The sequence below is a fragment of the Lichenostomus cassidix genome, unplaced genomic scaffold (assembly GCF_008360975.1).
Source record: "Lichenostomus cassidix isolate B80296 unplaced genomic scaffold, HeHo_3.0 HiC_scaffold_37, whole genome shotgun sequence".
In the NCBI taxonomy this organism is placed as follows: domain Eukaryota; kingdom Metazoa; phylum Chordata; class Aves; order Passeriformes; family Meliphagidae; genus Lichenostomus; species Lichenostomus cassidix.
In genome coordinates this window covers 302,583-321,046 of record NW_028147279.1, presented here as the reverse complement: position 1 = coordinate 321,046, position 18,464 = coordinate 302,583, and the positions used below count along the sequence as shown (strand labels likewise).

The 18,464-nt window shown below is 49.8% G+C and overlaps 1 protein-coding gene and 4 long non-coding RNA genes across 6 annotated transcripts; 3 read left to right on the top strand and 2 right to left on the bottom strand.

Moving 5' to 3' along the window:
• Positions 1–7,367: 7,367 nt before the first annotated feature.
• Positions 7,368–14,804, top strand: DEDD2 (death effector domain containing 2). Its single transcript, XM_085044626.1, has 6 exons — positions 7,368–8,137; positions 10,259–10,345; positions 11,106–11,288; positions 13,459–13,499; positions 13,931–14,435; positions 14,797–14,804. The coding sequence occupies exons 1-6, from the start codon at positions 7,765–7,767 to the stop codon at positions 14,802–14,804; spliced, it is 1,197 nt and encodes a 398-aa protein (XP_084900752.1). The 5' UTR covers positions 7,368–7,764.
• Positions 8,188–8,720, top strand: LOC146423489 (uncharacterized). The gene is made up of 3 exons (XR_014847473.1): positions 8,188–8,202; positions 8,252–8,417; positions 8,656–8,720. It is a non-coding gene; the product is annotated as an uncharacterized LOC146423489 (long non-coding RNA).
• On the bottom strand, positions 8,343–9,288 carry LOC146423488 (uncharacterized). 2 transcript variants are annotated; one of them, XR_014847485.1, is made up of 4 exons: positions 9,209–9,288; positions 9,049–9,134; positions 8,681–8,758; positions 8,343–8,415 (listed from the first exon to the last, which is right to left on the bottom strand). It is a non-coding gene; the product is annotated as an uncharacterized LOC146423488 (long non-coding RNA). The 2 variants fall into 2 exon arrangements; XR_014847484.1 differs by lacking the exons at positions 8,343–8,415; positions 8,681–8,758 and adding exons at positions 8,921–8,945; positions 8,977–9,018 and having other exon boundaries at positions 9,062–9,134.
• Positions 13,069–13,346, bottom strand: LOC146423487 (uncharacterized). Its single transcript, XR_014847496.1, has 2 exons — positions 13,270–13,346; positions 13,069–13,141 (listed from the first exon to the last, which is right to left on the bottom strand). It is a non-coding gene; the product is annotated as an uncharacterized LOC146423487 (long non-coding RNA).
• A 165-nt stretch (positions 14,805–14,969) lies between the features above and the next one.
• Positions 14,970–15,322, top strand: LOC146423485 (uncharacterized). The gene is made up of 2 exons (XR_014847499.1): positions 14,970–15,067; positions 15,167–15,322. It is a non-coding gene; the product is annotated as an uncharacterized LOC146423485 (long non-coding RNA).
• The last annotated feature ends 3,142 nt before the right edge of the window (positions 15,323–18,464 follow it).

Here is an 18,464-nt window from a genome sequence, read left to right as displayed (position 1 = left end):
AAGGGGCTGAGAAAAGGGTGGGGGAGGGGCGGAATGATGGGATGCCCCTCCCCCCATCGCCCCTCCCCCACCCGCCCCTCCCCCACTGCCTTAAAGGGGCTCCGAACGAGTGGGGGAGGGGCGGAAGGATGGGATTCCCCTCCCCCCACCCCACCAACCCCGAATTTTGGGGTTTTTTTTTTTCCCCCCCTTTTCCCCTCCCCCCGCCGGAAGTGGGGGGGGTTGGGGGAGGGGCTTCGTGCAGGGATTTTTAAAAAGGGGGAGGGGCTTGAGAAAGCCACGCCCCCCGAGAGGTTAGGGCTGCCTTGATTGGGGGAGGAAACCCGGAAGTGGGCGGAGCTTCCTGGGGAAGGGTGGAGAGCCCAAAAATTGGGGGGAAAAATCCCAAAAAATGGGGAAAAATATCCCAAAAAATGGGAAAAAATTCCAAAAAATGGGGAAAAATATCCCAAAAAATGGGAAAAAACATCCAAAAAATTGGGGGAAAAAATATCCCAAAAAATGGGGAAAAAATATCCCAAAAAATGGGAAAAATATCCCCAAAAAATGGGAAGAAAATCCCAAAAAATGGGGAAAAATTTCCCAAAAAATGGGAAAAAACATCCCAAAAAATGGGGAAAAATATCCCAAAAAATGGGAAAAAATATTCCAAAAAATGGGAAAAAATATCCCCAAAAATGGGGAAAAAAATCCCAAAAAATGGGAAAAATATCCGAAAAAAATGGGGAAAAAAAATCACAAAAAATGGGAAAAAATATCACAAAAGTTGGGGAGAAAACCTCAAAAGTGGGAAAAAAGCCATAAATGGGGGGGAAAAAACCCCCAAAATGGGGAAAAATATCCCAAAAATGGGGAAAAACCCAAAAAAGAAGGGAAAAAAACACCCAAAAAATGGGAAAAAACACCCAAAAAATTGAGAAAAAATCCAAAAAAATGGGAAAAAATTTTAAAAAATGGGGGAAAAACACCCAAAAATGGGGGAAAATCAAAAAAAATTAGGGTTTTATCCCCAAAAAATTGGGGTTTTATTGCCCAAAAATTTGGGGTTTTTTTTCCCAAAAAATTGGGTTTTATTCCCAAAAAAATTGGGGTTTTATTCCCCAAAAAATTGGGGTTTTTGCTCCCAAAAAATTAGGGTTTTATCCCCAGAAAACTGGGATTTTATTCCCAAAACCAAAAGGGTTTTAGTCCTAAAAAATTTGGGTTTTTTTCCCCAAAAATTTGGGGTTTTATTCCCCCAAAAATTCAGGTTTTATTCCCCAAAAAATTGGGGGGGTTTTTCCCAAAAATTGGGGTTTTATCCCCAAAAATTTGGGATTTTATCCCCAAAAATTTGGGATTTTATTCTCCCAACAAAACCAGGTGAAACCCCCAAAAATTTGGGGTTTTTCCCCAAAAATTGGGGTTTTATTCCAAAAAAAATTGGGTTTTATCCCCAAATTTGAAGGTTTTTTTCCCAAAAATTGGAGTTTTATTCCCAAAATATTGGGATTTTTCCCCAAATTTGGGGTTTTATCCCCAAAAATTGGGATTTTATCCCCAAAAATTTGGGTTTTTTTCAAAAAAATTAGCGTTTTAGTCTCCAAAAATTTGGGGTTTTGCCCTCAAAAATTGGGTTTTTTGCCCTCCAAAAATTAGGGTTTTATCCCCAAAATTTGGGGTTCTATTCCTCAAAAAAAATGGGTGAAACTCCCAAAAATTCAGGTTTTAGTCCCCAAAAAATTGGGGGTTTTTTTCCCAAAAATTAAGGGTTTTATCCCCAAAAGTTTTGGGATTTTTTTCCCCCAAAAATTTGGGGTTTTTTTCCCCCAAAATTTGGGTTTTCTCCCCCCAAAAAAAGGGTAAAACCCCCCAAAAATTTAATCAAAAACGGGTTCTATTCTCCCCTCCCAAAAAAAAAAGCACAAATCCGAATTTTTAAAATTTTTTTTTTTAAATTTTTTTTTAAAATATTTTGTCCCCCAAAAAATGCAAATGAGGTGGGGGGAGGGGCCGCCGGCACAGCCCCTCCCCCACCCGGACGTTTTATTTTTCCCTCCCAATTTTTATTTTTAATATTTTGGGGGAAAAAAATCTCAATTTTTTGGGTTTTTCCTCTCCTCCTCCTCCCTCCCCCACTCCTTGTACAAACTGCTTCATTGTAACCAAAAATTTGGGGTTGGGAGGGGTGGGGGAGGGGCGGCTGGGGGGTGGGGGGGAGGGCTGGGGGGGTCTCAAGTGCCTGGGGAGGGTGGGGGAGGGGCGGGGTGGGGGAGGGGCGGGTGGGGAGGGAAGTTCTTCCCGAAGCCTTATTGAACAGAAATTGCTGTAAATAGCCTTGGGGGTGGGGAGGGGAGGGAGGGGAGGGGGAGGGGCGGGTGGGGGAGGGGCGAGGGGAGGAAAAAGAAAAAATTTGGGGAAAAAAAAAAAAAAAAGAAGCTCTGAGAATGTAATTCAAGTGGAGAAAAAAAAATGTTAATTAATTAAATAACCGATTGAAAAAAAAAAAAAATTCAACGTTTCCTAGGAAATTTGCGGCAGATTTCCCGCCAAAAAATATCCCAAATTTCCCGCCAAAAATCTTTGGGATTTCCCGCCAAAATCTTCGGGATTTCCCGCCAAAATCTCAGAGATTTCCCGCCAAAAATCTCCCAGATTTTCTGCCAAAATTGCCAAGATTTCCCGCCAAGATTTCCCGCCGAAATATCAGTGATTTTCCCGCCAAAATCGCCGAGAATTCCCGCCAAAATCTGAGTGATTTCCCGCCAAAGATCTCCAAGATTTCCCGCCAAAATCCTCAGCAATTTCCAGCCAAAAATCTCAATTATTTCCCGCCAAAATTGCTGAGATTTCCCGCCAAAACCTCACAGATTTCCCGCCGAAATAGCAATGATTTTCCCACCAAAATCGTCACAATTTCCCGCCAAAGATCTCAAGAGATTTCCCGCCAAAAGCTCAATTATTTCCTGCCAAAATTCTCAGAAATTTCCCGCCAAAATCTTCAGGGATTTCCCGCCAAAATATCAAGAGATTTCCTGCCAAAAATTGCCGAGATTTCCCGCCAATTCTCCAGCGATTTCCCGCCAAAATCTCCCAAATTTCCCACCAGAATTTTAGGGATTTCCCGCCAAAATTGCAGAAATTTCCCGCCAAAACCTCAGCAATTTCCCACCACATTTCCATGGATTTCCCGCCAAAATCTCAGCAATTTCCCGCCAAAATCTCTCCTCCCATTTCCCGGAAGTCCCAGGCTCATTTCCGGGTCATTTCCGGGTCACTTCCGGGTCTCTCAGGCCGTTTCCCACCCCCGGCGTCACTTCCGGTGTTTTCCCACCGTTGCCTAGCAACGCCGCAATCCCACCGCCCATTTCCGGTTTCCCGTCATGCCCCGCGCGCCGCAGCCAATCACCTTCCCCTCCCGTTGCTAAGCAACGCCGCCTCGCTCCACTTCCGGGTTGTCGCGTCGCTCGGCGACATCCAATCAGCTGCCAGCGCTGATTTTTGGGCTCCAAATTCAATCTTTCGGTTCCCAGAGTCGATTTTTGGCTTCCCAAACTCTCTTTTTGCTATTTTTCGCCATTTTTCGCCATTTTCGGGGCGATTTTCCGCTTTTTTCCGGGTTTTTTCCTCTCCGACCAATCAGCGAGAGATACGTCATCGGGGGCGTGGTCTGTGCGGTGGGCGCGGCCAGGGCGGTGGGCGTGGCCAGGGCTGCTCACGTGTTCGCGCACGCGGCGGAGCACGTGCGGCGGCACGAGGGGGCGTGGCCAGGCTGGGGGCGTGGTTAGGGGCGTGGCTTGGGGCTGGGGGCGTGGCCTGGAGGAGGGGGCGTGGCCAGCGGGTTTCTCCTCCTCCTCTCCTGCCGCTGGTCGCGATTTTGGCGCTTCTGTCGCGACAGGGAGAGGAGGAGGGAGGGGAGAGAGCCGGAAATGGGGGAATTCACCCCAAAAATAGAGGGAAATCCCAAAAAATAAAGGGAAACCCTAAAAATAAAGGGGAGAGAGCCGGAAATGGGGGAATTCACCCCAAAAATAATGGGAAATCCCAAAAAATAAAGGGAAATCCCCAAAATAAAGGCGAGAGACCCGAAAAGAAAGGGGAGAGTCCCGAAAAATAGGGGGAGAGTCCCGGAAAATAGAGGGAAACCCTAAAAAATAGAGGAAAATCCAAAAAAAAAAGCAGGGAAAGACCCGAAAATTAGGGGATTTACCCCAAAAATAAGGGGAGAATCCTGAAAAATAGAGGGAAAGACCAAAAAATAAAGGGAAACCCTAAAAATAAAGGGGAGAGACCCGAAAATGGAGAGATTTGCCCCAAAAATAGGGGGAGAGTCCAAAAAATATAGAGGGAAACCCCAAAAAAATAGCGGGAAATCCCCACAAAAATAGAGGGAAAGTCCCGAAAATATGGAGATTCACCCCAAAAAAAATACAGGGAAAGTCCCGAAAATTAGGGGATTTACCCCCAAAAATAGGGGGAGAGTCCTGAAAAATAGAGGGAAACCCTAAAAAATAGAGGAAAAAAAAAAAAAAATACAGGAAAATCCAAAAAAAATTAGGGAAAGTCCCAAAAAAAAACGGGGAAAAACCCGGAAATGGGAGAATTCACCCCAAAAAATGCAGGGAAAGTCCCGAAAATATGAAAAATTCACCCCAAAAATAAGGAGAGTCCCGAAAAATAGAGGGAAACCCTAAAAAATAGAGGGAAACCCTAAAAAAAATACAGGGAAAGCCTAAAAAACAGGGAAAGAACCAAAAAAATACGGGGAAACCCCGAAAATTAAGGGATTCACCCCAAAAAATACAGGGAAACCCTAAAAATATGGGGATTCACCCCAAAAATACAGGGAAATTCCCAAAAAATACAGGGAAAGCCCCAAAAAAATACAGCGAACCCCCAAAAAATACAGGGAAATTCCCAAAAAATAAAGGAAATGCCCCAAAAACCAGGGAAATCCCCAAAAAGAGGGAAACCCTTTAAAAAAATACAGGAAAATCCCCAAAAATACGGGGAGAGTCTCGAAAATTAAGCGATTCACCCCAAAAATATGGGGAAATCCCCAAAAAATACAAGGAAACCCCAAATTTTCCCCCAAAATCACAGGAAAAACCCCCAAAAAACCAAAATGATCACCCCCCAAAACCCCAAAACCGCAGGTTTTTCCCAAAAAAACCCCAAATTTCCCCGAAAAAGCCCCAAATTTTCCCAAAAAAACCCCAAATCTCCCCCCAACAACCTCAACTTTTTCCCCAAAATCCTAAATTTTCCCCCAAAAACCCCAAATTTTCCCCCAAAACAGAGGGAAAATCCCAAATTTTGCCCAAAACCCCTAAATTTTCCCCCAAACCCCAAATTTTCCCCCAAAACACAGGAAAACCCCCAAAGCCTCCAAATTTTCCTCAAAAACCCCAAATTTTCCCCCAAAAACCCCAAATTTTCCCCCAAAACCCCAAAATTTTCCCCAAAAACCCCAAGTTTTCCCCAAAACCCCCAAATTTTCCCAGATTTCCCAAAAAAACCCCAAATTTCCCAAAAATACCCCAAATTTTCCCCGATTTCCCTTCCCGGCCGCCGGTGGGCGTGGCCTAGACTGTGGGCGTGGTTTTCTCCCCGCCCAAGGGGCGTGGTCTCCCCTCGGCCACGCCCCCGCACGTGGGTCACGTGGGCGGGCGCGCGGCGGCCGCGTGTGGAAGGGGCGTGGCCGAGGCCGAGGGGGCGTGGCCAGGGAGGGCGGCGCATGCGCGGAGCGATCGAAGGTGCCAGAAGGATCCGGGCGGCGGAGGCGGCGGAGCAGGTGAGGGGAGAGGGGCGGCGAGACCACCGGGGGGGTCGGGGAGGAGAGGGGGGAGCCCCGGGAGAGGAGGTTTGTGAGGGGAAACCCGCCTTGAAGGGGGTTCTGAGGGGGTTTGGGGGAGTTCTGAGGATTTGGGGGATTTAGAGGGGAAACCCGCCTTAAAGGGGGTTCTGAGAGGATTTGGGGGAGTTCTGAGGGGATCTAGAGGGGTTCTGAGGGGGTTTGGGGGGATTTGTGAGGGGAAACCCACCTTAAAGGGGGTTCTGAGGGGATTTGGGGGAGTTCTGAGGGGATTTGTGAGGGGAAACCCACCCTAGAGGGGGTTCTGAGGGGATTTGTGAGGGGAAAGTGTCACCGGAGGGGCTCTGGAGGGGATTTGTGAGAAGAAACCCACCTTAAAGGGGGTTCTGAGGGGGTTTGGGGGAGTTCTGAGGGGATCTAGAGGGGTTCTGAGGGGATCTGTGAGGAGAAACCCACCTTAAAGGGGGTTCTGAGGGGATTTGTGAGGGGAAACCCACCTTAAAGGGGGTTCTGAGAAGATTTGGGGTGCTTTTGAGAGGATCTAGAGGAGTTCTGAGGGGGTTTGTGAGGGGAAACCCACCTTAAAGGGAGTTCTGAGGGGGTTTAGGGGAGTTCTGAGGGGATCTAGAGGGGTTCTGAGGAGATTCGTGAGGGGAAAACACCCTTTAAGGGGGTTCTGAGGGGATTTGTGAGGATCTGTGAGGGGAAACCCACCTTAAAGGGGGTTCTGAGGGGATTTAGAGGAGTTCTGAGGGGGTTTGTGAGGGGAAAGTGTCACCGGAGGGGCTCTGGAGGGGATTTGTGAGGAGAAACCCACCTTAAAGGAGGTTCTGAGGGGATTTGGGGGAGTTCTGAGGGGATTTGGGGGGAGATCTGAGGGGATTTGTGAGGGGAAAGTGTCACCGGAGGGGCTCTGAAGGCATTTGGGGGAGTTCTGAGGAGATTCGTGAGGGGAAAACACCCTTTAAGGGGTTCCTGAGGAGATCTGAGAGGATCTGGGAGGGGAAAACACCCTTTAAGGGGTTCCTGAGGGGATTTGGGGAAATTTGTGAGGGGAAACTCACCTTAAAGGGGGTTCTGAGGGGGTTTGGGGGAATTCTGAAGGGATCTAGAGGAGTTCTGAGGAGATTCGTGAGGGGAAAACACCCTTTAAGGAGTTCCTGAGGGGATTTGGGGGGATTTGTGAGGGGAAACCCACCTTAGAGGGGGTTCTGAGGGGATTTGGGGTACCTTTGAGGGGATTTAGAGGAGTTCTGAGGGGATTTGTGAGGGGAAACTCCTCCCGGAAGGACTCTGAGTGGTTTTGGGGTGGATCTGAGGAGCTTTAGGGTGGATCTGGGTAGTTTTGGGGTAGATCTGAGGGGTTTTAGGGTAAATATGAGGAGCTTTAGGGTGGATCTGAGGGGTTTAGGGTAGATCCGAGTGGTTTTTGGGGTGAATCTGAGGATTTTAGGGTAGATCCGAGTGGGTTTTGGGGTGAATCTGAGGGGTTTTGGGGTGAATCTGAGGGGTTTTGGGGTGGATCTGAGAGTTTTAGGGTAGATATGAGGGTTTTTTGGGGTGAATCTGAGGGTTTTAGGGTGAATCTGAGGGTTTTAGGGTAGATCCGAGCGATTTTGGGGTGAATCCTAGCGATTCTGGGGCGATCCCACCCCACAAACCCCCCAAAAAACCCCCAAAAAACCCCCAAACTCACCCTCAACTCTCCCTTTTTTGGCGTCCCAGCTCAGCACATTTTGGCGACCGAGCCGGGGCAGGGCGGGCCGAGGTGACACCACCGCTTGTCACCACCTCCCCAACTGTCCCCAACCCCCCCGCCAGGTGCCACCGCCAGGTCACCGCCACCACCCCCTCCCGCTGTCCCCACCACCGTGGAGTCGCTGCGCGCTCTCTCCCAGCTCCACACCCCGCCGGGGGTTGGGGACAGCGGTGACGCCCGCGGTGACAAAAGCCACCCGAGGCCAGCGGCGATGTCGCGGCCGCCGTGGGACGAGGAGGAGTGTCTGGACTACTACGGCATGTGGTCACTGCACCGCCTCTTCGAGGTCATCGGCCACCAGCTGACCGCCGGCGAGGTGGCCTTGCTGTCCTTCCTGCTGGACGAGTCCCTCCCGCCGGACCGCGAGGGTGACAGCGAGGGTGACAGCGAGGGGACGCCGTCCGGCCGGGGAGGTGGCCGCAGGGAGGGCTTGGGGACAGCGAGGAGCGGCGTGGAGCTGCTGCTGGAGCTGGAGAGGAGGGGGTTGTGTCACGAGGGGGACTTGGGACACCTGAGGGAGCTGCTGCGGCTGGTGACACGGCACGACCTGCTCAGGTGTGTCACCCTCAAGAGGCCACGGCCGGGTGAGTGTCACTTGTGTCACCTGTGTCACGTGTGTCACCTGTCTGTCCTGTGTCACCTGTGTTACGTGTGTCACCTGTCTGTCCTGTGTTACCTGTGTGTCCTGTCTGTGTTAGCCACACCCCGCTGTGTGTCACCTCCCTCTGTCACCTCCCTGTGCCACCTGTAGCCTCTGTCACCTCCCTGTGGCACCTCCCTGTGGCACCTCCCTGTGTCACCCTGAAGAGGCCGAGGCCTGGTCAGTGTCACCTGTGTCATCTGTGCCACCTGTGTCACCTGTCTGTCCTGTCTGTGTCAGCCACACCCCCCTGTGTGTCACCTGTAGCCTCCTGTCACCTCTCTCTGTCACCTCCCAGTGTCACCTCCCTGTGTCACACTGAAGAGGCTGAGGCCTGGTCAGTGTCACCTGTGTCACCTCCCTGTGTCACCCCTGTCACCTGCCAGTGTCACCCATGGTCTCTGTCACCCCCCTGTGTCACCTCCCTGTGTCACCTCTCTCTGTCACCCTGAAGCGGCCGAGGCCTGGTCAGTGTCACCTGTGTCACCTGTGCCACCTGTGTCACCTGTCTGTCCTGTCTGTGTCACCTCTCTGTGTCAGCCACACCCCCTATAGCCTCTGTCACCTCCCAGTGTCACCCCCCTGTGTCACCTCCCTCTGTCACCTCCCTGTGCCACCCTGAAGAGGCTGAGGCCTGGTCAGTCTCACCTGTGTCACCTCCCTGTGTCACCCCTGTCACCTGCCAGTGTCACCCATGGTCTCTGTCACCCCCCTGTGTCACCCCCTGTGTCCCCCTGTCACCCCAAAGCCACCTCTGTGTCACCCCAATGTCCCCTTTGTCACCCCAGTGTCACTCTGATGTCCCCTTTGTCACCCCAGTGCCACCTGTGTGTCACCCTGATGTCCCCCTGTCACCCCTCTGTGTCACCCCGATGTCCTCCTGTCCCTCCAAAGCCACCTCTGTGTCACCCTGATGTCCCTCTCTGTCACCCCAGTGCCACCTCTCTGTCCCCCCAGTGCCACCCCTGTGTCACCCCAATGTCCCCCTGTCCTTCTAAAGCCACCTCAGTGTCACCCCGATGTCCCCTTTGTCACCCCAAAGCCACCCCAGTGTCCCCCTGATGTCCCTCTGTCACCCCAGTGTCACCCCAGTGCCACCTCTGTGTCACTCTGATGTCCCCCTGTCCTTCTAAAGCCACCCCAGTGTCACCCCAATGTCCCCTTTGTCACCCCAAAGCCACCCCAGTGTCCCCCTGATGTCCTTCTGTGTCACCCCAGTGCCACCTCTGTGTCACCCTGATGTCCCCCTGTCCCTCTGAAGCCACCTCTGTGTCACCCCAATGTCCCTCTCTGTCACCCCAGTGTCACTTTGATGTCCCCTCTGTCCCCCTGCCCCTCCAGTGCCACCCCAGTGTCACCCTGATGTCATTGTATCCCTCTAAAGCCACCTCTGTGTCACCCTGATGTCCCCTTTGTCACCCCAAAGTCACCTCTGTGTCACTCCAATGTCCCCTCTGTCACCCCCCAGTGTCACCCACAGTCTCTGTCACCTCGCTGTGTCAGCCACACCCCCCTGTCACCTGCCAGTGTCACCTGCCAGTGTCACCCATAGCCTCTGTCATCCCCCTGTGTCACCTTGATGTCCTCTCTGTCCCCTCTGTCCCTCTAAAGCCACCTCTGTGTCACCCTGATGTCCCCTTTGTCACCCCAGTGTCACCCTGATGTCCTTGTGTCCCTCCAGTGCCACCTGTGTGTCACCCTGATGTCCCCCTGTCACCCTTCTGTGTCACCCCAATGTCCCCTTGTCCCTCTAAAGCCACCTCTGTGTCACCCCAATGTCTCCTTTGTCACCCCAAAGCCACCCCAGTGTCCCCCTGATGTCCCTCTGTCACCCCTCTGTGTCACCCCACTGTCCCTCTCTGTCCCCCCAGTGCCACCTCGATGTCCCCCTGTCCCTCTAAAGCCACCTGTGTGTCACCCTGATGTCCCCCTGTCACCCCAGTGTCCCCCAATGTCCCCTCAATGTCCCCTTTGTCCCCCCAGTGCCACCCTGATGTCCCCTTTGTCCCCCCAGTGCCACCCCGTGGCTCTGCTCTCTGACCTCTGTCCCTCTCTGTCCCCACAGTGTCCCCCGAGCGTGTCACCTGTGTCCCCGTGGTTGGGGACAGCTGTCCGAGCCACAGCCGGCCACAGCCTGAGCACTGGGAGACAGGTGAGGTCACCTTGGGGTCACTTTGGGGTCACTTTGGGGTCACTTTGGGGTCATTTTGGTGTCATTTGGTCACTTTGGGTCATTTTGGGGTCATTTTGTGTCACCTTGGGGTCACTCTGAGGTCACTTTGGGTCACTTTGGGGTCACTCCATGGTCACTCTGTGGTCACTCTATGGTCACTCAGTGGTCACTCTGGTCACTCAGTGGTCACACAATGGTCACTCTATGGTCACTATAGTCACTCAGTGGTCATTCTGGTCACCCTATGGTCACTCCGTGGTCACTCTCTGGTGACTCCATGATCACTTTGGTCACTCTGTGGTCATTTTGTGGTCACTCTGGTCACTTTGGTCACTCTGTGGTCACTCTGGTCACTCCATGGTCACTCAGTGTCACTCTGTGGTCACTCTATGGTCACTATGGTCACTCAGTGGTCACTCACTGGTCATTCAGTGGTCACTTTCTGGTCACTCTGGTGTCACTCAGGGGTCACTCTGGTCACTCAGTGGTCACTCTATGGCCACTCATGATCACTGTATGGTCACTCAGTGGTCACTCAGAGTCACTCAGTGGTCACTCACTGGTCACTCTGGTCACTCAGAGGTCACTCACTGGTCACTGCATGGTCACTCTATGGTCACTCCATGGTCACTGTGGTCACTCAGTGGTCACTCTGGTCACTCACTGGTCACTCAGTGGTCACTCACTGGTCACTCACTGGTCACTCACTGGTCACTCACTGGTCACTCTCTCCCCTCAGCCTCCAGCAGCTCCACCTCTGCGAAGCGAAAGCGAAATTCCCGAAATTCCCGAAATTCCCGAAATTCCCGAAGTTCCCGAAATTCCAGAAATTCCCGAAATTCCCGAAATTCGCAGAATTCCCGCGGCCGGCCGCGAGTGACCAGCCAGGACAGCCAGGAGCCTCCGGCCAAAGTCACCTGCGGTACGAACCGGACAGCCCAGTTTGGGATGGGAAATCCCAGTTTGGGATAAACTGGGAGAGAAACCAGTATGGGACTGGGACAGACTGGGAGAGACTGGGAGAGACTGGGAGGGAAACCAGTTTGGGATAAACTGGGAGGGAAACCAGTTTGGGATGGGAAATCCCAGTTTGGGATAAACTGGGAGAGACTGGGAGGGAAACCAGTTTGGGACTGGGAGAGACTGGGAGAGACTGGGAGAGACTGGGAGGGAAACCAGTTTGGGATGGGAAATCCCAGTTTGGGATAAACTGGGAGAGACTGGGAGAGGAAATCCCAGTTTGGGACTGGGACAGACTGGGATAAACTGGGAGGGAAACCAGTTTGGGACTGGAAAATACCAGTTTGGGACTGGGAGAGACTGGGATAGAATGGGAGGAAAACCAGTTTGGGACTGGGAGAGACTGGGAGGGAAACCAGTTTGGGACTAGGAAATCCCAGTTTGGGACTGGGAGAGGAAATCCCAGTTGGGGACTGGAACAGACTGGGACAGACTGGGAGAGAAACCAGTTTGGGACTGGGAGAGACTGGGAGGGAAACCAGTTTGGGGATGGGAAATCCCGGTTTGGAACTGGGACAGACTGGGAGGGAAACCAGTTTGTAACTGGAGATCCCAGTTTGGAACTGGGAGAGAAACCAGTTTGGGATTGGAAAATCTCAGTTTGGAACTGGGACGGGCTGGGAGACAAACTGGGAGAGAAACCAGTTTGAGATGGGAAATCCCAGTTTGGGACTGGGAGAGACTGGGAGGGAAACCAGTTTGGGATGGAAAATCCCAGTTTGGAACTGGGACAGACTGGGAGAGAAACCAGTTTGGGACTGGGACAGACTGGGAGCACTGGGACAGCTGGACATCAACAGGAACTGGGCAAACTGGGAGAACTGGGAGAGCAAACTGGGCAAACTGGGAGAACTGGGAGAGCAAACTGGGCAAACTGGACCTGCAGGGAAACTCCTGGGCTTGGAGGGAAACTGAGTCACTGGGAGCACTGGGGATACTGGGAGCCAGTTTGGGCCTGTCAACTCCCAGCCCTTACTGGTTGACTGGATACTGGTCTATACTGGTTTAACTGTATACTGGTTTTACCCATTTTCCACCCTTTTTACCATTTTTCACCGTTTTTCCCTTTTCTCCCGAAGACATCCCTCAGAGTTGCGCTAGTACTGCGAGCACGACTGGGTTACACTGACCCATACTGGTCTATACTGGTTTACACTGTTCCATACTGGTTTATACTGGTTTTAACCCCATTTTTACCCATTTTTCACTGGTTTTTAACCCTTTTCTCCCCAGACATCCGCCTCAGGGTCCGCGCTGAGTACTGTGAGCATGACTGGGTTATACTGGTCCATACTGGTCCATACTGGTCTATACTGGTCTATACTGGTTTTTAACCCATTTTTACCCATTTTTTCACCGTTTTTAACCCTTTTCTCCCCAGACATCCATCTCTGAGTCCCCGCCGAGTACTGCGAGCACGACTGGGTTATACTGACCCATACTGGTTTATACTGGTCTATACTGGTTTATACTGGTCACCCACACCCACCACACCAACCCAACAACACCCCCCCCCAACCACACACCCCCACCCAACCCAACCAACCCAACACCACAACCACACCACCACCCAACACCACCCAACCCCAACCCAAACACACCAACACAATTCCAACTGGTTTTTACTGGTTTTAACCCATTTTTACTCATTTTTTTCACTGGTTTTTAACCCTTTTCTCCCCAGACATCCGCCTGAGGGTCCGCGCCGAGTACTGCGAGCACGACGTCGCCCTTACTGGGTTATACTGGTTTATACTGTTCCATACTGGTTTTTACTGGTCTATACTGGTTTTACCTATTTTCTAACTGGTTTTCACTGGTTTTTAACCCTTTCCTCCCCAGACATCCGCCTGAGGGTCCGCGCCGAGTACTGCGAGCACAACCTCGCCCTTACTGGTTTATACTGGTCTATACTGGTTTATACTGGTCTATACTGGTTTATACTGGTCTATACTGGTTTTTAACCCATTTTTCACCATCCACACCCACACCAACCCCAACACCCCACCCCCAACCACACACACACACCCAACAACCAACTTTTCACTGGTTTTTAACCCTTTTCTCCCCAGACATCCGCCTGAGGGTCCGCGCCGAGTACTGCGAGCACGACTGGGTTACACTGACCCATACTGGTCCATACTGGTCTATACTGGTCTATACTGGTTTTTAACCCATTTTTACCCATTTTTCACTGGTTTTTAACCCTTTTCTCCCCAGACATCCGCCTGAGGGTCCGCGCCGAGTACTGCGAGCACGACGTCGCCCTTAAGTCTTTACTCTCTCTATACTGGTCTATACTGGTTTTTACTGGTTTTACCTATTTTCTAACTGGTTTTCACTGGTTTTCACTGGTTTTTAACCCTTTTCTCCCCAGACATCCGTCTCCGTGTCCGCGCCGAGTACTGCGAGCACGACTGGGTTATACTGACCCATACTGGTCTATACTGGTTTATACTGGTCTATACTGGTTTTCACTGGTTTTTAACCCTTTTCTCCCCAGACATCCGTCTCCGCGTCCGCGCCGAGTACTGCGAGCACGACGTCGCCCTGCGCCGCTCGGTCTCGTCCAGCCGGCCCCGCGGCCCCGGCCGCCAGCTGGACGTCTTCAGCCAGGCCAGCGGCGTCCTCAAGTCCCGCGACTTGGGGTCCATCCTGTGTGACATCAAGTTTTCGGAACTGTCCTACCTGGAGGCGTTTTGGGGAGATTACCTGAGCGGAGCTCTGCTGGAGGCGCTGAAAGGTGTTTTCCTGACCGATGGCCTGAGGAGGGCAGTGGGCAGGGAGGATGTCCGGCTGCTGGTCAGTGTGGATCAGGATGACTACGAGGCTGGCAGGAGGTTGTTGTTGAGGGCGCAGGGGGGGAGGGGACGGCCTGGGGACAGGGGGGACAGCAGGGGGGTCAGGGGACAGCCAGGGGACAGCAGGGACAGCGGGGAGGTCAGGGGGGTCAGGGGACACAGAGGGGACAGCAGGGGACAGAGAGGGGACAGTGGGGACAGAATGGACAGCAGGGAGATGAGGGGACAGTCAGGGGACAGAGTGGACAGTGAGGTGGCAGGGACAGCCAGGGGACAGGGGGACACGGACAACACAGGGGGGTCAGGGGACACAGAGGGGACAGCAGGGGACAGAGAGGGGACAGTGGGGACAGAATGGACAGCAGGGAGATGAGGGGACAGTCAGGGGACAGAGTGGACAGTGAGGTGGTCAGGGGACAGCCAGGGGACAGTGGGGACACTGGAGAGGTCAGGGGACAGAGAGGGGTCAATGAGGACAGTGGGGACAGCAGAGGACAGCAAGGGGATGGAGTGGACAGAGTGGACAACAGGGGACAGAGAGGGGACAGTGGGGTGGTCAGGGGACAGAGAGGGGACAGAGTGGACAGTGAAGAGGTCAGGGGACAGCAGGAGGGTAGAGTGGACAGCAGGATGGTCAGGGGACACAGAGGGGACAATGAGGGCAGTGGGGACAGCAGGGACAGAATGGACACTGGAGAGGTCAGGGGACAGCCAGGGGACAGAGTGGACAGCAGGATGCTCAGGGGACAGAGGGGACAGAGAGGGGACAATGTGGCCATCAGGGGGCTCAGGGTGAGGAGGGGGAGGGGCAGGGAGGGAGGGGGAGGGTCGAGGGGCTGAAGGGGTTAAAGGTCAGTGGGGGAGGAGCTGAAAATTTGGGGTTCTGAGGATGGAAAAATCCTGAAAATGGGGAAAAAACCCAAAATTGGAGATTCTGAAAATGGAGATTCTAAAAATGGGGAAAAACCCAAAAATGGAGATCCTGAAAATGGGGATCATAAAAATGGGGAAAATCCTGAAAATGGAGATTCTAAAAATAGGGAAAAATCCAAAAATTGAGATTCTAAAAATGGGAAAATCCTGAAAATTGAGATTCTAAAAATGGGGAAAAATCCAAAAATTGAGATTCTAAAAATGGGAAAATCCTGAAAATTGAGATCCCAAAAATGTGAAAAAACCCAAAAATGGAGATCCTAGAAAAATCCTGAAAATTGAGATCCCAAAAATGGGGAAAAATCCAAAAATGGAGATTCTGAAAATTTGGATCCCAAAAATGGGGAAAATCCTGAAAATTGAGATCCTGAAAATGGAGATCCCAAAAATGGGAAAAAATCCAAAAATTGAGATCCCAAAAAAGGGAAAAAACCCAAAAAAGCAGGAAAAATCCCCAAAAAGAGGGAAAAAATCTCCCCAAAAAAGAGGTAAAAATGGGAAAAAGTCCAAAAAAAGAGGTGAAAAAAACCCAAAAAAGAGGTAAAAAAACCCAAAAAAGAGGTGAAAAAACAAAAAAAATTGGTAAAAAAACCCCAAAAAAGAGGTGAAAAAAACCCAAAAAATCCCCAAAATCCGATTGCAATTCCCCAAACTCACCACCGGGTGGCGCCAAAAGAACCCCAAATTTCCCCTCCCCTCCCCCCCCAGGTGGGCGTGGCTGTAAATATGTAAATGAGGCATTCAAATGAGGGGGGAGGGGCTTAGAAACGCTAATTAGCCGGTTAATGACGTCATACGATGACAGTTATACGATGACGTCATACATATTGTTTATGACGTCACCCCGGAAGTGCCTGGAGCTGGGTGGGCGTGGCCGGGATATGCAAATGAGGCTGGTGGGCGGGGTTATGTAAATAAGGGGGCGTGGCTTCGGGAATTAAAAGGAAATTGCATTTTCTTGGGTTTTTTTTGTCCCAAAATTTGGGGCTGAAAATGGACATTTTTTGGTTTGTTTTTTTTTTTTTTTTGGAAGAAATGTTGAATAAAATGTTTGGAAAAAGGAAAGAAAAATGGTTGGAGTTTTATTTGGGGAAAATTTGGGGGATTTTGGGGAAATTTGGGTTAAAAATGGGAATTTTTGGGGGGAAAATGAGACATTTTGGGAATTTTTGGGGTTAAAAATGGGAAATTTTGGGGGAAAATGGGAATTTTTGGGAATTTTTGGGGTTAAAAATGGGAATTTTTGGGGTTAAAAATGGGAAATATTGGGAATTTTTGGGGTTAAATTGGGATTTATCGGGAATTTTGGGGTTAAAAATGGGAATTTTGGGGTTAAAAATGGGAATTTTGGGGAAAATGGGAAATATTTGGGTCAAAAATGGAATTATTTGCGTTAAAAAGGGAATTATTTGGGTCAAAAATGGGAAATTGGGGAATTTTTTGGGTTAAAAATGGGAATTTTAGGGGGAAATTGGAAATATTTGGGTTAAAATGGGAAATATTGGGTTAAAAATGGGAAATATTGGGAATTTCTGGGTTAAAAATGGGAATTTTGGGGGGAAATGGGAAATATTTGGGTCAAAAATGGGAAATATTGGGTTAAAAATAGGAATTATTGGGAATTTCTGGGTTAAAAATGGGAATTTTTGGGGGAAATGGGAATGATGAGGAATTTTTGGGGTTAAAAATGGGAATTTTGGGTTTAAAAAGGGAATTATTTGGGTTGAATTGGGAATTATGAGGGAAATGGGGAATTATTTGGGTTGAAAAGGGAAAGATTAGGTTAAAAAGGGAATTTTCAGTTTAAAAAGGGAAATATTTGGGTTAAAATGGGAATTATTTGGGTTAAAAATGGGAAATTTTGGGAAACATTTGGGGTTAAGAATGGGAATTTTGGGGAAAATGGGAAATATTTGGGTTAAAAATGGGAAATATTTGGGTTAAAATGGGAATTTTTGGGGTTAAAAATGGGAATTTTTGGGGGGAAATGGGAATTATTTGGGTTAAAAATTGAGGGATTTATAGGGAAATCCTGGGGGATTTATTTGGGTTCTATAGGGGATTTATAGGGGATTTATAAGGGAATTATATGGGATTTATTGGGGATTTATTGGAGATTTATTGGAGATTTATTGGAGATTTATTGGAGATTTATTGGGGATTTATTAGGGATTTATTGGGGATTTATTGGAGATTTATATGGGATTTATTGGAGATTTATTGGGGATTTATTGGAGATTTATTGGAGATTTATTGGGGATTTATTGGAGATTTATAGGGGATTTATATGGGATTTATTGGGGATTTATTTGGGATCAATAGGGGATTTATTGGAATTATAGGGGAATTATATGGGATTTATTGGGGATTTATTGGAGATTTATTGGGGATTTATTGGGGATTTATAGCGGATCAATAGGGGATTATTGGGGGATTTATAGGGGAATAATAGGGAATATCTATAGGGGATCAATGGGGGATTGATAAGAAATTTATAGGAAATTTATAGGAAATGTATAGGGGATCTATAGGGGATTTAAAAAAACATTTGGGGAAAATTCGTGTTTTTTATTGGCAGGGAGGAAAAATCCCCAAAAATCTCCAAAACCCCAAAAAAACCCAAGAAAATCCCAAAAAACCCAAAACCCCCAAAATTCCCAAAAAACCCCAAAAATCCCCAAAACCCCCAAACACCCAAAACCCCAAAAACCCCAAAATCAAAAAAACCCCCAAATCCCCAAAAACCCCCCAAAATTCAAATAGAGCCACCCAGACCCAAGGATTAAAGACCCCAAAACCCCCAAAAACCCCAAACTCCCAAAATCCCCAAAGACCCCAAAGTCCAAAAACCCCAAAGCCCAAAGACTAAGGTCCCAAGGCCCAAAAGCCCACAAGATCAGAAAGACCCACAAGATTCCAAAGGCCCCAAAAAAACCCCAAAAACCACAAAACCCCAAAAACCCCCAAAACCCCAAAACCCCAAACCCCAAAATCCCAAAATCCCCAAAACCCCAAAAACCCCAAAAACCCCAAAACCCCCAAAAACCCCAAAACCCAAAAACCCCAAAACCCCCCCAAAATCCGGGGTGGGGAGGGGCTCCACAGCTCTCTCCGCCCCACCTTCCCGCCCCTCCCCCACCCTCGGCGCATCTCCGTCGCCATGGCAACACCGAGCGGGGGGGGGAGGGGCGATTCCCATCCCCCACCCCAGTTTTGGGGGTTTTTTCCCCAATTTTTTGGGAGTTTTTTCCCCATTTTTTAAGGTAATTTTTCCCATTTTTTGGGTGATTTTTTCCCATTTTTCCCCATTTTTTGGGGATTTTTTCCCATTTTTTTAGGTGTTT